At 45.2% G+C, this 19656-nt stretch overlaps 3 protein-coding genes across 3 annotated transcripts in view; 2 read left to right on the forward strand and 1 right to left on the reverse strand.

Moving 5' to 3' along the window:
• The window catches only part of LOC310790605 (calcium-binding protein 2-like), a gene marked incomplete at its 5' end in the record, with an annotated part of 17814 nt that extends 6115 nt beyond the window's left edge, over positions 1 to 11699 (forward strand). The window contains 5 exons of the mRNA XM_083652318.1: positions 7029 to 7059; positions 7940 to 8074; positions 9700 to 9809; positions 11115 to 11262; positions 11433 to 11699. Of these exons, the coding sequence (XP_083508444.1) occupies positions 7029 to 7059; positions 7940 to 8074; positions 9700 to 9809; positions 11115 to 11262; positions 11433 to 11458 (450 nt within the window). The 3' untranslated portion in view covers positions 11459 to 11699. The remainder of the gene's footprint in view (positions 1 to 7028; positions 7060 to 7939; positions 8075 to 9699; positions 9810 to 11114; positions 11263 to 11432) is intronic.
• A 1649-nt stretch (positions 11700 to 13348) lies between these two features.
• crybb1l1 (crystallin, beta B1, like 1) lies at positions 13349 to 14832 on the reverse strand (the record flags this gene model as incomplete). Its single annotated transcript, XM_083651589.1, has 5 exons — positions 13349 to 13520; positions 13852 to 13994; positions 14100 to 14232; positions 14471 to 14589; positions 14740 to 14832. 5 exons carry the CDS (start codon positions 14830 to 14832, stop codon positions 13349 to 13351), a joined length of 660 nt encoding a protein of 219 aa, XP_083507715.1.
• A 2238-nt stretch (positions 14833 to 17070) lies between these two features.
• On the forward strand, positions 17071 to 19107 carry LOC310789971 (beta-crystallin A1-like; the record flags this gene model as incomplete). Its single annotated transcript, XM_083651692.1, has 5 exons — positions 17071 to 17145; positions 17658 to 17776; positions 18031 to 18172; positions 18304 to 18446; positions 18960 to 19107. The coding sequence occupies 5 exons, from the start codon at positions 17071 to 17073 to the stop codon at positions 19105 to 19107; spliced, it is 627 nt and encodes a 208-aa protein (XP_083507818.1).
• Between the last annotated feature and the right edge of the window lie 549 nt (positions 19108 to 19656).

The following is a 19656-nucleotide window of genomic DNA, read 5'->3' on the forward strand; positions in this document are numbered from 1 at the left end:
AGATATCACTATTGCGTTTCATCTTGCGGAGCTTAGGCCATGCTTCAGTCCATTCTCTGCCATCTAATCCTGCTGAGTGTGAAGGTATGAGCTCTGGTAAAACTCCTTATGGTCCCTTTTCTGGGAAGGATTGGTTTTTGGAAGAAATACGAAAGAGCTCAGAGACAATTCCCATTTAAAACATGATGTTTCCCTGGTGCAGCATAGGAGATAAGAGGTACAGTTGGAATTTGGTTTTCATGGAAATACCTTCACCCATTGACCATAAAACTCATCAGTGAACTCTACACAACACTCTGAAATCTGAAATCATCTATCTGCATATTTGCCCACAACAACACTGGCTATTCCAACTGCCTGTGCTTTTGTTATTTACTTACTCATTAAAAAAAAAATACAATATTACAATACACATAATGTGTTCCTGCATGTTTCCATAGATTCCATACTGTGTCCATACAGTATACACATGCATAATATGTAGCAGTTTAGCAGGGAAGATTTGGAGGTAAAAAAAAATTGACATCTGTGATGGGTAAAACTTAATTCTGTGCATGCCACATGCCATACCACACACGCACGCACGCACGCACGCACACACATGCAGTACACACACACACACACACACACACACACACACACACACACACACACACACACACACATACGTGCACACACAAGCTGTCCATATGGATGTACTGTAGTCAGAACAAGCATGCCAAATCTGCCATCAGAGAGATCATGGTGGCAGATGCCACAACAGGTGGTGACATCACCTGGCACAAAGACCAAGCAATAGGAGAAGGCCGGTACGTTACCCTACTTTTCACCATTATGTGCTAGACTTCACTTTATTTATTTGTTTAGTTATTACTCTTTAATATTGTCATAATTTGGGACAAATTGGTCTAACAGTCTTTGCTGTAAGAGGACGAGTCCAGTAAGAGCACGTGCCACATTTGACCCCTGATTACCTCCCACCAAGTGTGTCCTCACATGAAACCGACGCACTGACACACACCAACACAACCACACCCACACACACACACACACACACACACACACACACACACACACACACACACACACACCAACACAACCACATATACATACACACACCCACACACACACACACACACACTGTGGATCTCATGTGGCGTCTTGCGTAAGATGGGATTCGCTGAGGCATCACAGCTCACTCATGCTACTTCCCCATTCGTTTAAGGGTTCAGCAGTGTAACTGCTAAAAACAAAAATACATTTGAGAAACATTTCAAATGTTTCAGAAAATAAAAACAGGACATATCACTTGTGTCGTGTGAACAGCTTGTAGCCTATCTCCAGAATATCCGCTTTTTAGGAACAAGAATAAAAACTTTGTTTTTAGCTTGGCCACCATGTATTTTTCAGTTTATCCAATGGGGTTTGAAACAATTTCATCAGACCAGGGGCTGTAGAATTTACTCACCCCATAGAAGAGATTAGAATGTAATCCTGCATGAAAATCACCAAAATTGGAGGTGAGGTTTTCACCTGATTTTAGATGTGTTTAATCACTATTTAGCCCAGCTTTCTACAGTGATCTCGCTGTTTGCCTATTAGCTCCTTACTGTATGTGGCCCATTTCCAAATTCACCTTCCCTTTCCCCGTTAGAGTAAACATGCACTTGTGATTAGCATTAGCACACATTTCATAATTCATCTTGATTTCAGACAGGCATTGTTAGTCTTTTGATAGTAGCCTACTGTATATGCCGGTCTTATTCATATTTTTAGAAAGCACTCCCTTTCGGAAAATGTTTTTCAAGTATTTTATTTCAGTTCGTCAAAAATATATATCGCTACAATTAAGTTCGCCTTTTTTCTTTTCTCTTCTCCTTTCTTAATACACGTCCCAGTATTTTTTTTTTTTTTCAGTTCACTAAAAATGTTTCATCTGGTTTTGGATTTAGTCTGTACTCAACATGAACTTAATTTCTTCCTCTTTTTTTGTTCTTCCTCTAAATATTCTGTTGCCTGTTCACCCCATCGTCCTCTTTAATCTAAAACGGAGAGATTAAAGCCTTTGTGTCTATGCCCGCTAATTCTCTCACTCTCTCTAAAACTACTCATACTGTAGATGAACTATTTTAAATGCTGTTGCAACATGTGAACGACAGAGAGAGAGAGAGGGAGAGAGAGAGAGAGAGAGAGAGAGAGAGAGAGAGAGAGGGATTAAACACAGGGGTTGATGAATGTGGGGAGAAAGATAGTGACATCACCAGGACGGGACGCATGAGAGACTTGGTATAACTGTTTACAGCAGAGAAGAGAGCTAGTTTGGGTTGGCTTGGTTTTGCGGCTGGCTTGTTTCACGACATCTCTTGACCTGGGATGGGTGGAGTCATGTGGGGTCGCCTATGGATGGATTAGAGCTGGTTTTCATCTCTCTGATGTCTGATATGGGGCGGCTCTTAACCAGCATGGGACACAGAGAGAGGCTTTCTCCAACTTCAGCAGCACTCAAAGCTGAGCTGGGCCTGTGAGACGAGAGAGGAGAGGAGAGGAAGAGGGAAAGAAGAGAGTGGACAGAGAGAGCAGGAGGAGGGGAGGAGGGGAGGAGGGACAGGCAGGGGGGAGGAGAGTGGGAGGGTCAGATTGATTGGTACCCAGCTAGGGGAGGTTAGGTAATGGGCAACTGTACCAAACCATCCATGAGAGACAAAATGAAGAAGGTAAGAGCACTTGACCCAAACTCTTTTTGTACATGTAGGCTATAACTGTGGATACGAACTTTGGACTTTAGCTTGTGTGTGTGTGATTTAGATTTGCTCGCTGCAGCTATAGATTTTACTAGTCTGCATTTGTGTGGTGTTTACATGCTTCTGTTCACAACTAAAACACCTTAGCCACTTGCCTTGACTATGTTATCCGGCCTAGATGCTTTTTTTTTTTTAATAATTTTCGATTTTTGAAAATACAGAAAATAGCAACATATTTGTTGAATCTGTTTGGAGCCTGTTGATACGAAATATTTCCCTTTATGGCAGTTAGCTCCTTACTATTATTTGTCTATACGTTTTTATTTTTTTATCAAAGACACAATGTGTAACTTTATACTGTACATAATGCTGCAACAAGACGTCAGTCAGTAGATGGGATACTTAGCAGAATGAGACTGGAGGGGATAGATAGATAGATGAAGAGAATATTAAGAGAGAGAGAGATCAACATGAAGTTTCTCATAGTAAGGATAATCTCTGATGTGAGTGGATTGCCTTGAAATAATAAGCAGCTTACACAGTCCATAGCCATAGAGAGTATAATGTTTTCATGACTGGAAAACAACGATAGATCTCAACATTGGTTCCTTGAGAGGATTTGATTTTGTATTGTGTGTAGATATCATAGTAGTGTTGGAGTACTCTTGTCTTGAGACCACACTCTAATGGTCTCGGTCTCGTCTCGGACTCGCCCTCCCTCGGTCTCGCCCTCCCTCGGTCTTGGTCTTGACTCGGTCTCGGACAAGCCGGACCCAGGATTTTATTTCAAGACCAGTCGAGACCACAAGGCGCATTCTGAGCCAAGAAAAACCCTGTTCTCCATCGTGTGAAATTAATTCCTACTGCAGACCAACAGGTTTAAATTTCAAATCAATGTTTTGTTTCTCCAACAAATCCACTATGCTTCTGTTAATTAACATAATAACATAATTTAGCAGCAGTAAGGCCATTTGTATTTTACTAAAATTCCCAAATAATTATTCCTTTCATTGTAGCAAAGGTTAAGCCATCATCATCAGAGTCATGGTCTTGAAAATGGTTTTGCATTGGTCTGGTCTTGGTCTCACCCCCCATCGGTCTTGCTCTTGACTCAGTCTCGGTTTAGGTGGTCTCAACTCCAACATTATCATAATAGACAGTGTGGTGGGCTAACTGACTGGATCTGCATCATAGATATTATATTACAATAGATGGGTCACAGCAGGCTCCGCCAATTCTAACAAATGGTAGTAGCAAGGCTCCTAAATGGGCGTGGTCAACCATTAACTCAAACCTGCCGAAAGTCTCCTAAGTGGCCGTGTCCGTGGAAAACCATGGGCAAAACCCACGTGACAAAATGACAGGAAGTGAGTTGAAGTTGGGCCATCTTGCTTGAATCCCATCGTCTTTGTCTGCATCTAAGGGCGCAAAGGAGGGGCCCGATAAGGCGTGGGCCGGGGTCCAGCAGGGGCCGGAGGGAGAGGAGGAGGAGGGCGTGGAGGAGAAGGAGTTCACCGATCCCTTTGGCGCGCTGGTCAAGAACTGCAACATGCTGCACAACATCGTGGGCCCAGCCTGCATCTTCCTTAAACAGGGCTTTTCACAGACGCTCGTATGTAAACGCATACCCACAGTATGCACATGTATCCATGCACATACCCACAGTATGCACATGTATCCATGCACATACCCACAGTATGCACATGTATCCATGCACATACCCACAGTATGCACATGTATCCATGCACATACCCACAGTATGCACATGTATCCATGCACATACCCACAGTATGCACACCTATCCATGCACATACCCACAGTATGCACATGTATCCATGCACATACCCACAGTATGCACATGTATCCATGCACATACCAACAGTATGCACATGTATCCATGCACATACCAACAGTATGCACATGTATCCATGCACATACCCACATTATGCACATGTATCCATGCACATACCCACAGTATGCACATGTATCCATGCACATACCAACAGTATGCACATGTATCCATGCACATACCCACATTATGCACATGTATCCATGCACATACCCACAGTATGCACATGTATCCATGCACATACCAACAGTATGCACATGTATCCATGCACATACCCACATTATGCACATGTATCCATGCACATACCCACAGTATGCACATGTATCCATGCACATACCCACATTATGCACATGTATCCATGCACATACCCACATTATGCACACATATCCATGCACATACCCACAGTATGCACATGTATCCATGCACATACCCACAGTATGCACACCTATCCATGCACATACCCACAGTATGCACATGTATCCATGCACATACCCACAGTATGCACATGTATCCATGCACATACCCACAGTATGCACACGTATCCATGCACCCCCCATGCAATCTCACAAATGTCATCTTCATCAGCACACCAGCAGTCATTCCACCGCATCGCTTGTCCTGGGTCAGCCAATCAAATCCCTTCGGGGACCAGACAGACTCAAAGGGGTCGATAATTCAGTTCCATGGAAACATATTGATTGTCTAGCTAAGTGTAGTAGTGCAATATGTGCAGCACAAGGTACGGTCATAGTGGAGGTTATGGGTTTGATGATTCCCACTGGGACGACCCAAACTAACAGAGTAGAGCTGTAAGTTTCCATCTGCCAAATATGACATCCTAGATAACTGCCAAATTAAAGGATACACCCACATAGTGTACCTTAACAGTGTGTTGGCCATGAGCCACCAGAACAGCTTTGATGCACCTCACCATAGATTCTTCATCTGTCTAAGCATGACGGGATGCTGTATCTCACTTTTACTCAAGTATTTCATTTATTTTGGCACTTAATATATAAATTCATATGAAACATAGTATAATGCATTCTAGTTATTTAGCCTGGGTGTTTGCGAGCTGGTCTGTCCCATACAAACACCTGCTGTTTTCAAGTAAACAAAACAAAAGTGGCATTGGATATTTTGGCAGCTGAGTGCCTCTTTGAAGTGGGAGGAGAGAGGATATAGTAGCATGGAGCACTCTAGGGTTTCAACAGGCCAGCCAAATCAAAATGATCCGAGAGGATTTGCTTTCTCCACATTATTGTGCTCTCCTCACAGCACTTAGCCAAACCATCCCCTGTGCAGGACCTCCAGTGTGTGTGTGTGTGTGTGTGTGTGGGGGGGGGGGGGGGGGGTGGTGGTGTATTGGGTGCATGACTGGGTGGTCTTTCATACAAACCTGTACCATGTGCAAACAAGGTACATAGGCCTAGTACATGTGGCTGTGTGTGTGCGTGTGCGTGTGCGTGTGCGTGTGCGTGTGTGTGTGTGTGTGTGTGTGTGCGTTCATGCGTGCGTGTGTGTGTGCATGTCATTTGTGTGTGTGTGTGTGTGTGTGTGTGTGTGTGTGTGTGTGTGTGTGTGTGTGTGTGTGTGTGTGTGTGTGTGTGAACAATGGACATGTGTCCAAGGGTCTCCCAACTAAACCTCCAAAATCTCCTAATCTCCAGCTGTTGCCTGGCAGCCTCCCACAAATAATCTGGTTATTTGATTTATGTTAGGTGAATTGTCCACTGATTCATATCATAATGGAGAAAGGCCAGTAGAATTTAATCCATATAGATTTAGATCTTGAGCTACACTGTGTTGGCATTGATCTTTCTAATACTGAATTTAAAACCTACGAGAGCATATTATTCAATTAATATAACTGATAGAACTATAAATTACATTTTTCAGATTATGTTGAAATATGAAACTCCAGCCATGATACATGAGCAGCTTTTCGAAATTAACCGCATGGCTATTATTTCACAGTTATTGGTATTTGTTTGGCTCCAGTTGGCATTCCCTATCCCATTGCGGGATGTAAAGCCAAACCCCACTGACCCAAAAAGTTCGCCAGAAATCACAGCACTAATTCTAACTTAAAAATAGGTGTGTGAAATGATAGTTTTCCACTCATAACTCATTATCTCTCATTTCCTCTAGTTCTCAAAGAAGTGTATAGTTGAATATCATTTCTGTGCCGTGTTTCCTCATAACATGTCATGGCATCTGTGATTCAACATCCATTTGTGCCTGAAAATCGACATGCTTGGCTGGTTGTATGAATCTGATTGTTTGTGCCTAGAGTGCGACAACTGAGCAGTCAAATTATTTGTGATAGCGTGTTTGTGCATGTCATAAATGCACCTGTGTGTGTGTGCATGTGTGTGTTTGCGTGTGTGTTTCTTTGTGAGAGCTAAACTAATGTGTCCCACTGTTCCCTCCAACAGGACAGAGAGCTGAGACCAGAGGAGATTGAGGGTAAGAGAACTTCCAGCACACTCACCAGCACATCCTCATACCGAAACAACTAAAATAAGTCAATTTCCAATGACTCCCAAAATTATATATAGCCTATGAGCCAAACTGTGCGTGCAGGTGATACACCTCACGTGGGACACGGTTAATTTGAAACACATCATGTCGGTTAATTTGAAAACGTCACGTCGCTTATGTTTAAACACTGGTTATGTTTAGGCAACTAAAACAACTTGGTTAACGTTAGGGTTATGGTTTGGGTTACGGTTAAAAATGGAACACGCCGGGAGGTGAACCGGGTCTCTCACGACTTAACAGTCTGCTAGTCTTGCTGTTCTTACTCTCACTCTGGTTTAGTGGGAAAAAAGGCTATGTTATCTTTACAACCATCCACCGAAAGTAGCAAGCAGGCCTGCTTTATTGCACAATCCAAATCTTCGTCAAAACTTGCCATTTTCAGCGTTTGCTAGCTTGCTAGCTAGCGTTGGGATTTAGCTTCGCTCCAACTGAAATGGTCGGCGCCGATAGCAGAGCTTATCCCGGCAACCTGCTTCCAGTGAGTCAGACTACCAGTCTGCCAAGCCCACCCCTTCACCCTCACTTGTCAGCAAACTATTTCAATATCGTTACGTTAAAGACCGCCAGAAATCACCGCTACTTCCTAGTTACAGCTCCCAACTCTGGCGTATGCACTGCACGCATGCACTTACTTACAAGACCACAAGAGGTCGCATTCGTAAACATCTTCAAAAATCGTCCAATGTTGTCGTTTTCCTTATGAGGATGGGCTGTCCACACTGTGCTTCTGTTTCACTGCACCAGAACTGATTTAACAATGTAAACCTTCACATAGTTGAATATTGTTATGTGTTCTCCTTTACAGAGCTTCACGAGGCGTTTGCAGAGTTTGATAATAAGAAGAAAGGCTACATCAAGACGGTAGACCTGGGGGAGTGTATGAGGACGATGGGCTTCATGCCCACTGAGATGGAGCTCATTGAACTGAGCCAGCAGATCGGTGAGTGGGGGACAGAACAGGTGAGTGGGGGACAGAACAAGGTGAGTGGGGGACAGAACAGGTGAGTGGTGAACAGAACAGGTGAGTGGGGGACAGAACAGGGTGAGTGGGGGACAGAACAGGGTGAGTGGGGGACAGAACAGGGTGAGTGGGGGACAGAACAGGGTGAGTGGGGGACAGAACAGGTGAGTGGGGGACAGAACAGGGTGAGTGGGGGACAGAACAGGGTGAGTGGGGGACAGAACAGGGTGAGTGGTGGACAGAACAGGGTGAGTGGGGGACAGACCAGGTGAGTGGGGGACAGAACAGAGTGAGTGGGGTACAGAGCAGGGTGAGTGGGGGACAGAACAGGTGAGTGGGGGACAGAACAGGTGAGTGGGGGACAGAACAGGGTGAGTGGGGGACAGAACAGGTGAGTGGGGGACAGAACAGGTGAGTGGGGGACAGAACAGGGTGAGTGGGGGACAGAACAGGGTGATTGGGGGACAGAACAGGGTGAGTGGGGGACAGAACAGGGTGATTGGGGGACAGAACAGGGTGAGTGGGGGACAGAACAGGGTGAGTGGGGGACAGAACAGCGGCCTGCCAACAGAAAAGAGCAGAACTGCATGTGTGTAGCCTTTTATACCAGTTGGACAAATCCCAGGGATTCCAGTGCAGTGACAATGGGATTAAGTGGATTTGTTATTATTATGATAAAAGCTAAAAGCTACAATTGGTCCTGCAGAGACAGTGTTTACTCTCTGTAGATGATATTGTTCCATGAAGTTAAACTGAATATGAATATGTTGTCTTGGATTTGAGAATAGCACATCCATGTGGTTCACAGACGTTTCCCTTCCCATTGTCACGTTTTGGTCAATATGCTAATTTGGACATGTTGGTTTCTAAACTGTCACATCTGGACGCGTTGGGAATGAGAGTGCGCTGGCCACACCTACATGACTGACTGACTGACTGACTGACTGACTGACTGACTGACTGACTGACTGACTGACTGACAAATCTCTCAAATGATCTTACTGTAATAAGCCTAATAGGCTAGTGACAGCTAATTTTTGAGGTGAAACAGCTCTGGGCATTTTTGCAAAGAATAGAATAGAATAGAATAGAATAGAATAGAATAGAATAGAATAGCTTTTCAGTCAAAATGTTCTATTGTAATCCGTACTGTCCTGTTTATGGATTTAAAGGGCACAGTCGGATAACGGCAGCACTTACAACAGCCAGTGAGGCTGTTTTAAATGCATAGAAACGGTGCACACAGAGGAGGGAGTGATTGAAAATGAGAAAGCAGGAACAAACATCTGACATCATGGGAATAGCCTACGTATTAGCATGGGAGGTTGTGTCCAATTTGCTGTCTGTACTTTCCACCCACCCTCATGACTCATCAATTTAGATTCAGTGATTAAATTTACCATAGCATTCTGTGTGTGTGTGTGTGTGTGTGTGTGTGTGTGTGTGTGTGTGTGTGTGTGTGTGTGTGTCTGGGTGTGTGGGTGGGTGTGTGTGTGTGCGTGTGTGTGTGTGTGTGTGTGTGTGTGTGTGTGTGTGTGTGTGTGTGTGTGTGTGTGTGTCTGGGTGTGTGGGTGGGTGTGTGCGTGTGTGCGTGTTTCCTGCAGGTTGCGGTAAATTGGACTTTGAGGACTTTGTGGAGCTGATGGGACCCAAGATGTTGGCAGAGACAGCAGATATGATCGGAATCAAAGAGCTCAAAGACGCCTTCAGAGAGGTGGGAGGCTGTCAAAAGTATTTTTATCCAGCATGGTCGCCAGAATAAAACAATAACAAGGCATTGTACGTTTCTGCAATCCACGGATACGTAGCATTTTTATTTTATTTTATTTTATTTTATTTTTTATTTTTTATTTTTTTACCCATTTTTAACCAGATTAGCCCCATTGAGATCAAGGATCTCTTTTAAAAGGGAAACCTGGCCAAGACAGGCACATAAAAAGTTACAGACAAACCAACAGTAAACAATATCAAAGGTGCATCACGTATATGTGTATCAATGTTAGTCTGCTGTTGAAATAGCGTGGCGGTGGCCAGTAAGAGTGTTGTGGTTGGGGTGGATGAAGAGCGTAAACACCTGCATTTCACACTAGAGAGATCCAAAGTCTACATTTAACATTTTTGTTATTCAGGCTTAACCCAAACCATAATCCTAACCTTAACCATCTGTTTTACTTGGCTAAACATAACCAAAGTTGTTCAAGTATGTTGTACGTATGTTGTACGTTCAGATTGTAGGCCTACGTATCCCTGGTTTGCAGACATGTAAAATGCTAACGTTTTATTCTAGTGATTGGGTTGTTTTATCTCCTCCTCACTATATTGTAATAATAAAAATTTTAGGCCAAGCCATCTAGACCAGGGTCTGTCTGTCTGTCCGTCTGTCTGTCTGTCTGTCTGTCTGTCTGTCTCACTGTCCGTCTGTCCCCACAAAAGTAGACCAATCACAGCTCACACCTCTACTTGCATGACATCATGAAACAGAAACTTAGGCATCAAACAGCACTGAAGACAAAGGAGCCATATGCGATTTTCAGCCCACTATAATATCTAACTGTGCAAAAATTACAAAAAAGGTCAAATCTTAGTTTAATGGAGATACAAAGGAACATGCAAGAACCACAACACGTAACAGCGTAAACAACGAGCTAGCCAACTACATATTCCCCCACATCCGCATTGTACCCAACAACGGCTTGCAAGCTATGTCCTTATTAGACTCTGTGTCTTGTTTTATTTAAGCATTTCTTTAAAGAAATGCTTAAATACATAGAGCGTTTGGGTGCTGTTGGAATGTGCTGCACCATTCAACTACCATTCATTGTGTTAAGCTAACTGGCAGGAGGGGTGCCACACATGTTGTACTGCACACACACACAGAGAAAGGTACAGCTGAGAGAAAGGCATCTATATTCTCATCTTACTATGGGGAATATGGAAAATAGGCAAATCTCCCAAAAATGTTGACGTGTTCCTTTAAATCTCTCTCTCTCTCTCTCTCTCTCCCCCTCCCTCCCTCCAGTTTGACTCTAACGGGGATGGTCAGATCAGTATAACAGAGCTGCGGGAGGCCATGAAGAAGCTGTTGGGGGAACAGCTGACCAACAGAGAGATAGACGAGATCCTGCGAGACGTTGACCTCAACGGAGACGGCCTGGTGGATTTTGAGGGTGAGAGAGAGAGAGAGAGAGAGAGAGAGAGAGAGAGAGAGAGAGAGAGAGAGAGAGAGAGAGAATGTCCACCCCTGCATTATGTCCCTCTAAGACTCCTATTAAGCCATGAAATGTATCCTCATCCTCTTCCCTCTCTCTTTCTCTCCTATCTCTTCTTTTTTTCACAGAATTTGTGCGGATGATGTCACGCTGACATCATCGTCCAGCTGTCCAAATGTCAGGACGGACAGACAGACAGACAGACGGACAGACAGACAGACAGACAGACAGACAGACAGACAGACAGACAGACAGACATGATGTACCTGCTGGACAAGACACACTACACTGTAGTGAACATTCGTCAGCTGCTCTCAGGAGCATGCATTTTATAATGATATTTTTTATAAAAGAAAGGAGGGGAAGAAAATTGCTTTGTGTGGGGCTTACAAACATGATTGCACCTAATCTAGGCTCAAGCTGCGCCACAGAGATCAGGCATTTGAGCATCTGTAAAATGTATCAGAGGCTTCATAGACGACATTTATGATATTGTGTTTTTTTAGATGTATTTTTTATATATTTATGTTTGTCTTTTGAGTGTACCTCCTTGTTTGTAAAATGTTATGTTCTTCACTTTTTTAATAAAAACAGCAGAATTGAAAATGGGAAATGATTCCAGGTAAACAATGCGAAGAAAGTTGCTGACAATGCCTCACATTAGTCACAAATTCATCACCAAAATGACCAAAGTCCCACAGTACATTATTGCATTCAAAGATATCCGCCTCATGTAGCCTACAAAATGCATGTCTTTAACGATGCGAGACAAACATCTGTATAAAGTTTGGGATTTATAGCAAGCAAACTTGGTACAAGAGTGTGTTTACTGCTGCTTATGTTCACTATGAGATGAATGCATCAAGCAACTTGAAGGGAATTTGGGTCCTGTTCACTCAGCTAGACCTACCCACACTGAACATGGCACTATTTGGGGTTGGATATGTTGCTTTATGCCATGAGATGACCAACAATAATATTACATTGCAAGTCATCAAGTTTGTAATATTGAATCTTAAATTGACATTTGTTTTTTGTAAAACAGGTGAAAGAATCTGTCCACTGGCAGATCATTTCATTTGTTTTCACTACAAATCAACAAATTCAAATCTCTTGAATCAAGTGACATTGTGATACTAGTGATTTATGATCTATGATCTATCTCTAGTTATAGTTTTCAAGATAACGTTACACATTTTCTACAAAGTTCTTTCTATTAAATTCTTGGAAAAAGAAAACAAAAAGAAAAAAAGACATGCAGTATTCTTTCTGCCTTTTTGCACACTGCACGCTTTAGTACAAGATACTGTACCAGTTGGCAGAGGCGACGGGATAGGATAATTTTATTTGCTTGAATTGTAGCTACCACTTTCATTTTAGCCAAGAAGTCCAATGAAAGGAACAGTTTGGTCCATAAGTTTCAAACTTTTTTATTAATTAATTAAATTGTTCCTTGATTTTTCACAAATATTAAGATTATTTTCCGCTGTTTTCAGCTATCATGATATTAAGCAACAAAGACAACATGTTTGAAATCAAAATTTTCCTTTTTATTGAAAACTTGGCCAGGATTCTGTACAGCAGAGAGGGTGTGCAATGCACAGGGGTAGGAAGCCTGGGGCAGGGGGCTCTAGAAACTCAGTTTCCCATGGTGCATTGCACCCTGAGCTGAGAATCATGTGTAAAACAGATGTCTTGTTCCCTCCTTGAAGCTGCAAAGGACTGCAGAGGGGAAAGAAGTGAGGAATGAAAAAAGGAAGAATGGGGTAGGGGGGGGGGGGGGGGGCGAAGTCGGACCATAGGGGAGAAAGAGAAAAGTAGAGACAGAGAGGAGTGGAGGGCTGCTCCAGCGGCTCCTTCCGGTTGAGGTGTTCTCTCAGATCAGAGGTGGGTCGAGATCCTCACCCCTTCCCCTCGCACGCTGTGTCAGATCAAAGAGCCTTTAAAGTATTGAGGTAAGGCCTCAGACATCTCTCCCCCGTCCCCTCTTCCTCCGCCCCGCTCCCTCGCTTCCGCTCTTCCTCTTCCTCTCCGTCACTGAGCCTCACTTGCTGGCCATGGTGTAGCAGCCCTGCTGGTGCCACTGCATGTCGCGGATACGCCTCACAGACTGGAACTGGGGATGACGGGCGCCGTACTCGTTGAAGTGCCTGTAGTCGCCCTTCTCCAGCAGGTACTGGCTACCACGGTATCCAGGGAACTGGTATCCCACCCAGCTGCACACAGAAACAAGGAATGAGCTCAGTCTTTTTTGTGTGTTCTTAGATATGAACTTATTAAGGAGGTTATGTTTTCATTGTCGTCTGTCTGTCTGTCTGTCTGTCTGTCTGTCTGTCTGTCTGTCTGTCTGTCTGTTAGCAGGATCATGGAAAAATACGAGGCCAATTTTCATGAAACTTTGTGGAAAGGCTAAGGAAATACCCATTCAATTTTGGGGCGGATCCGATCCGACTCACGAAATTTGCATACTGGACTATTGGCCGTAGCAGATGTCTGCGCTCTCTGAATACACTTATAGTTCTAGTTCTGTACACAGCAGCCACTCACGTTCCGCAGCTGACAATGATGCTGCCCACTCTGTCGGTGAAGCCGTAGGAGAACATGCTGGGAACGTCGTCGTCCATGATCTCCATCTTGCGGCCCTTGAACTCTCCGACCTCGTACAGGCAGATCTTGTGCTTCTCGGGATCCTGGGACAGAGGGAGATCAATTGGGTCAGTGAAGGGACTTGGAAGAAAGAGGGAATTTGAGAAGGATGGACTAGAGAGCGGGAGCAGAGGAGCGTTGCTTTTTACCATCCTGACAGGCCTGAAGGACAGCAGGTAATCGTTCTTCTGGCAGTTGCTCCAGGAGTCCCAGCGGGGATACTCTCCCTTCTCCAGGATGTACATCTCACCACAGAAGTTCATCTGCTCAAAGCCCACGAAGCTGGACGTGCGTGAGAGGAGACGGCGTTACTATTTTGTATTACGTACTATCCATGCAAAGCCATCATGGTAACGTGAGAACACACTCTATCCACTCCATAATATACTCTCCTCACGATCAACAGCAGCCAATGTAGCTTTTGCATACTGTTACAGCACCTTCCTCATGTGAAAGTGACTTTTATTCACTAATAACACAGCCTCTGAACCGAATTTAGAATAAATATCCTTAGACTTACGGTCCACACTCGACACGCAGAGAGCGCACGCGGTCCATGCCCATCTCACACACATTCATGCACTCGTTGCTGATCTCGATCATGCGACCCTGGAAGTTCTCCTGGTCGAACACGTACATCTGACGGGGGCAGAAGCACACAGGAGAGTCACTATACAGCAAAGATAACGCTCCACAATATTGTAGAAATATGTAGTATGTCGATGTAGCTTCGTGAGAGCCACTTTTATCTCTTTGTGAAGCAGGAGTCCCATGTGAGAGCCAACCCACCTTGTAGGACATCATGCCCATCTCGGACTTCTTGCTCTGGGCAGCCTTCCCGTCGGTCTGGGAAGCAGCCTTGGTCTTATCTCCAGTAGACATGATTGCTGGGCAAAAGAAGAGACAAAGAGACACCGAAAGAGGTGAGTTTGTGGCAAATTCGACTGGTGTGATGGTGTAAAGAAATGGATGAGAAGTAGAAGGAAAATAAATCAAAAATGGAGGAAAGGCCAATAATGGAGAGATGAAAAACTAAGTACACTGAATTATCTATCCTGATGTAATCTGCCCAACTTCCACCTGGGTATACCCGCAGGTGTAGCCTATGTGTGTGTATGTGTGCCTTACCTGTATGTGTGTGTGATGCCTATACCGAGCCCCACTCAGAGTGTGTGCGGCTCGAGGTGCGCCCCTCCCTTTTATACGCTGGCGCCCAGAGGAGAGGGATTAGGGAGAGAGAAACAAACCTGCTGAGGTCAGAGGCGCGAGACAAAAGAACCCCCACATCATCAGAGAGGGACAGGCAGAGGGGAGGGGGTGGTCGAGGAGGAGACTGAGGGCCAGCGACTAACACCAGAGAGACATGGGGAGATGGTCCTAAACTCATCTGAAATGAGAAAACATGGAATGGTTTGATATTTGTTGTAGTTACACAGTAGCCTACTTTCACATGTCAGATAGCCTACTTTAATGCAGAAATGCTTCATATTAAAGATCACAAGATGATTCCCCCGTTTGATCACAATGAAATGACATGTATTGATAATGTGTTGTAGCCTACAAAGTAATATGAATTAGGCTATTTGATTGTGGTTATAGAAATGTATGGCATGACAATCATTCGGATAGCTCTGGCTCAGGTATTGCAAGTGGGCCGCCAAATAATAATAATTAATTGTTGTTGTTATTATTATTGTCCAGTGTTGAATGATAGCTACCGTTATTTAATTTGTAATCAATTATTCGTTAATTATTAGCTATTGCAGACAGCCCCTCACTTTTAGTTGCTGATTTCTTTGTGGTGCTGATGGACAGCTCCTTTCATTATAGTGAAAAGTGCTCTGAGTGAGGATACATTATTTGGCCTCCGTACTGTTATTGTTTGTTGTTGGATGTGGGCCGCGAACATTTTTGAGATTTTCAAATGGACCATGATGAGTCCGAAAAGGTTGGGAAGTTGTGTCAGAAAAATGTCCCACGCAATATTGATCCAGCATTGTTAGCAGGTGAGCTTTACATTCAGGCCAACATGAGGCGCTTAATTGTTGATAGGTAGCCTAACACATCACTGACACCCCAAATCTGTCACCATGGTAACCATCGCATCTGTGTGCAGTGCGTGCGTATGCGCGCACTCACGTGGGCGCGCGCGTAAACGTTTGGTGACAGTGGGATGCCCTTGTGTGAATGAGGGGCAAATGGGATAAAAAAAAAATATATTAATATATATAAATAATTTCTAGATTTACATCCATAGTAGCCTACTATCCACCGCTCTGTCCCCCAGCGGTGCCTCTGCTGCGCGGTTAATCCCCACATTCTCCCCCACTATTCTCGGCCCTTTGTGTGGGACACAGGCCGGACTGCTGACCGGGGCCCGAACATACCGGAGCGCCTTTGTTCCAGACGGGCCAGGCGCTCTATAGGATCTGCTGAGCTGGCTGCCGGGAGCGCGCTTCGCCGCCACTGTGGCGAATGGACCGAGCCAGTCCACCGAGCCGCGGACGCGCATGGGCAGGCGCGCTCCCCGGTAGGCTATAAAACTGAAGCGCCAGGTTCTCTCAAAGCTCTACGCGAGAAAGGCGGTAGGCGCGTACCATTCCCGACCTCTTCCAATAAAGTACCACTCTAGGTAAGGCTGCAACTCTGCATGAACACCAGTCAGGGTCAGGGACAGCGAGGCTACACAGACGCTGCTGGGCTGGGGCTTATACTCACGCTTGGAATTGAAAATCAACAAAAGCACGAAATATTTTGGAAACACCTGTAACGTTACAACACATTTATTATTAATAGATTTGGTTATGTGATGTCAAATTTCACTTTGTTAGTGAGATATTAAAGTTATTTTTTGTATCAATAAATGAAATGCGCTTAGACCAGCCCCCATTTATGAATTGTGGAAAAAAGTGTTATGGCTCCATGCATGATGCCCAATAGTTTGAGGCTTGTGTGAGGTTTCTCTTTGAAGTTGAACACTGTCATATTTTATGCTTAAAAAATCGTGCAAAATATTGCTTTGCTGAGTGGTTGACACAGCTGAGGTGTTTTTTGTCTAAAGGGTCTTTTCTCTCCACCCCCTCCCTACCTCCTTCCTTACTTGCCCCCTCAGGAGGAAAGATGTACAGATCTACAAGGTCCCCAATGATGCAGCCACTGATCAACTCGGGGATGGGCATGGCTCCTTTCTTCAGGGTAAACAAACACACACATGGGGCGGCTGTAGCTCAGGAGGTAGAGCGGGTTGTCCACTAATCGCTTTGGATGAAAGAGGTCGGTGGTTCGATTCCCGCCTCCTCCAGTCTGCATGTCAAAGTGTCCTTGGGCAAGATACTGAACCCCAAATTGCTCCCGATGGTGTGTAAGCACCCTGCGTGGTAGCCTGCCGCCATCGGTGTATGAATGGGTGAATGTATAGCGCTTTGGATAAAAGCGCTATATGAATGCAGGCCATTTACCAACACACACACACACACAAACACACACATTCCTGACTGCACACCGAGCAACACACTCCCCATATTGTGAACATTATTCCAAAATTGGATGAGCCTGTGTGAGAACATTTTATACCATGGCTTACATTTACGTCTTCTGTATCCCTGCTTGATACTCAGAGGTAAAGAAGGAACTATGCCACGCACCTCAATTTCCCTGCTCCTTTTTTCTCTCCGCCCCCTAATTCTTCTCGCACCCCGTCTCTCCAGGTGACTGTGTTCGAGCAGGAGCATTTCCAGGGCAAGTGCCAGGAGTTCACCTCCGAGTGCTGCAACATCCAGGAGTGCGGCCTGGACAACATCCGCTCCATCAGGGTGGAGAGTGGATCGTAAGTAGTGACAAAATGGTAACGCCGCGCGGTACACAGAATGTACAAAACATCGGGGAGGCGTGCTCTTTTCTCGAATGCAGGCATGAAGACATCATTAATGATTTTCCAAAATGCTATGCATGCCATTTTGGGAACAAAACCATTGAGGTTCATCATTCGATATATCGATCTCTAATACATCTTCAAATGGATAGAAAGTGATGTCTGTGGATCAACATGTAAAACCCTGTCTCTCTTCTCTCTGTGTAAAGCTGGGTGGGCTTCGAGCACCATGACTTCCAGGGCCAGCAGTTCATCCTGGAGAGGGGCGAGTACCCCCACTGGGACGCCTACAGCGGCTCCCTCTCCTACCACGTGGAGCGCCTCATGTCCCTGCGCCCCATCTACTGTGCCGTGAGTACACCCTCCATCTCCTTTTGACCTGTGTGTGTGTGTGTGTGAGAGCCCAAAAGGAATAGGTGCTTTGATAGAACTGAAATACGCCTCTTTGCTGAGGATCCACCACTCTCTCCACCCTCCTCCAGTCCCACACCAGCAGTCGTATGACGATCTTCGAGAAGGAGAACTTCATGGGCCGCAGTGTGGAGCTGTGTGACGACTTCCCCTCCCTGCAGGCCATGGGCTGGATGATGCCCGAAGTGGGCTCCATGCATGTGCAGTGTGGCGCGTAAGTGACTGTTCCCTCTGTGGATCTATAGAATATGTTTGCCTTTCTGGATTCGCCTGATAATGTGTGCAGCCGTGACTTGACTGCCATGACCTGACTATCTGCTTCAAACCAGTAGACACTTTCCTGTTGAATACCTTCTATTGGTCTGAGTCTACTTCTAGTCTATAGACTCATTTCACAGCAACCCTTTTGAGGTGGTAAAAACAGGAAGTAAAGCAGCTGTACGCTAATGCCATTAATTATGCTTCCATTCTGTTGAGGTGTTCCAGTGCCAGGTGCCCTCATTAATGCTAATGAATTACACCTGCGTTATCTCCTGCTTTACCACCTCAAAAGGTTGCTGTGAAATGAGCCTATTCTTAAGCTCTAAACACAAATCCTTTAATTGAAGAAAATACTGGCACATCCTAACTAATTACCTATAGACACAAAGTAGTCCCTGTCCTTTAATCCATCGCATTTGCCACAACTCATGTAACTCCTACTAACCCGTGTGGCCCCTTCCCACAGCTTTGTGTGCTACCAGTACCCCGGCTACAGGGGCCAGCAGTACATCATGGAGTGTGAGAGACACAGCGGAGACTACCAGCACTGGAGGAACTGGGGCTCCCACTGCCAGACCCCCCAGATCCAGTCCATCAGACGCATCCAGCACTGAGAGGGGGCAAGGCTGAAACTGAGGCCCTGGTTTGAGCCACGGCCCCCGGACAGCAACTCCCCCGGACTCCCCCTCCCTGTTACTCCACTACTTCATTCCCTCTCTCTCCTTCCCTTCCCATCCCTCCCTGACCTGAGACACAACAGCCGCCCAACCCGACTCACTACCACCACTACTGGCTCACAGTCGCTCCGAAAAGTGTGATAAGGGACAATATCGCACTGTTAAAGCACAGGGAAACACACACTCCACACACACACGCACACACAAACGCACACCGCCATGACTGACACTCACACAAGTGTCTTTTTACTTGGTTAGAAGCACCTATGCACACACACGCACACACACCTGCGCTGTACTCTCACCTTCCCCCTTCAGGGTGCCGGAACCCAATTAGAGGGGGAGAGGTGGCTCCAAAATGGCGCCACGTCCCGAGAACGCCACCTCCAGTTGCACTCGCCATCCTCGGTGCAGCATGCAGCGTGGCTGAGTGTGTTGTGGTGCAGCTCAGATGTGTTTTGTTGTTGTTGTGTGTAGGAGGTTGAT

The sequence above is a fragment of the Poromitra crassiceps genome, assembly GCF_964638095.1.
Source record: "Poromitra crassiceps genome assembly, chromosome: 15".
Taxonomy (NCBI): Eukaryota; Metazoa; Chordata; class Actinopteri; order Beryciformes; family Melamphaidae; genus Poromitra; species Poromitra crassiceps.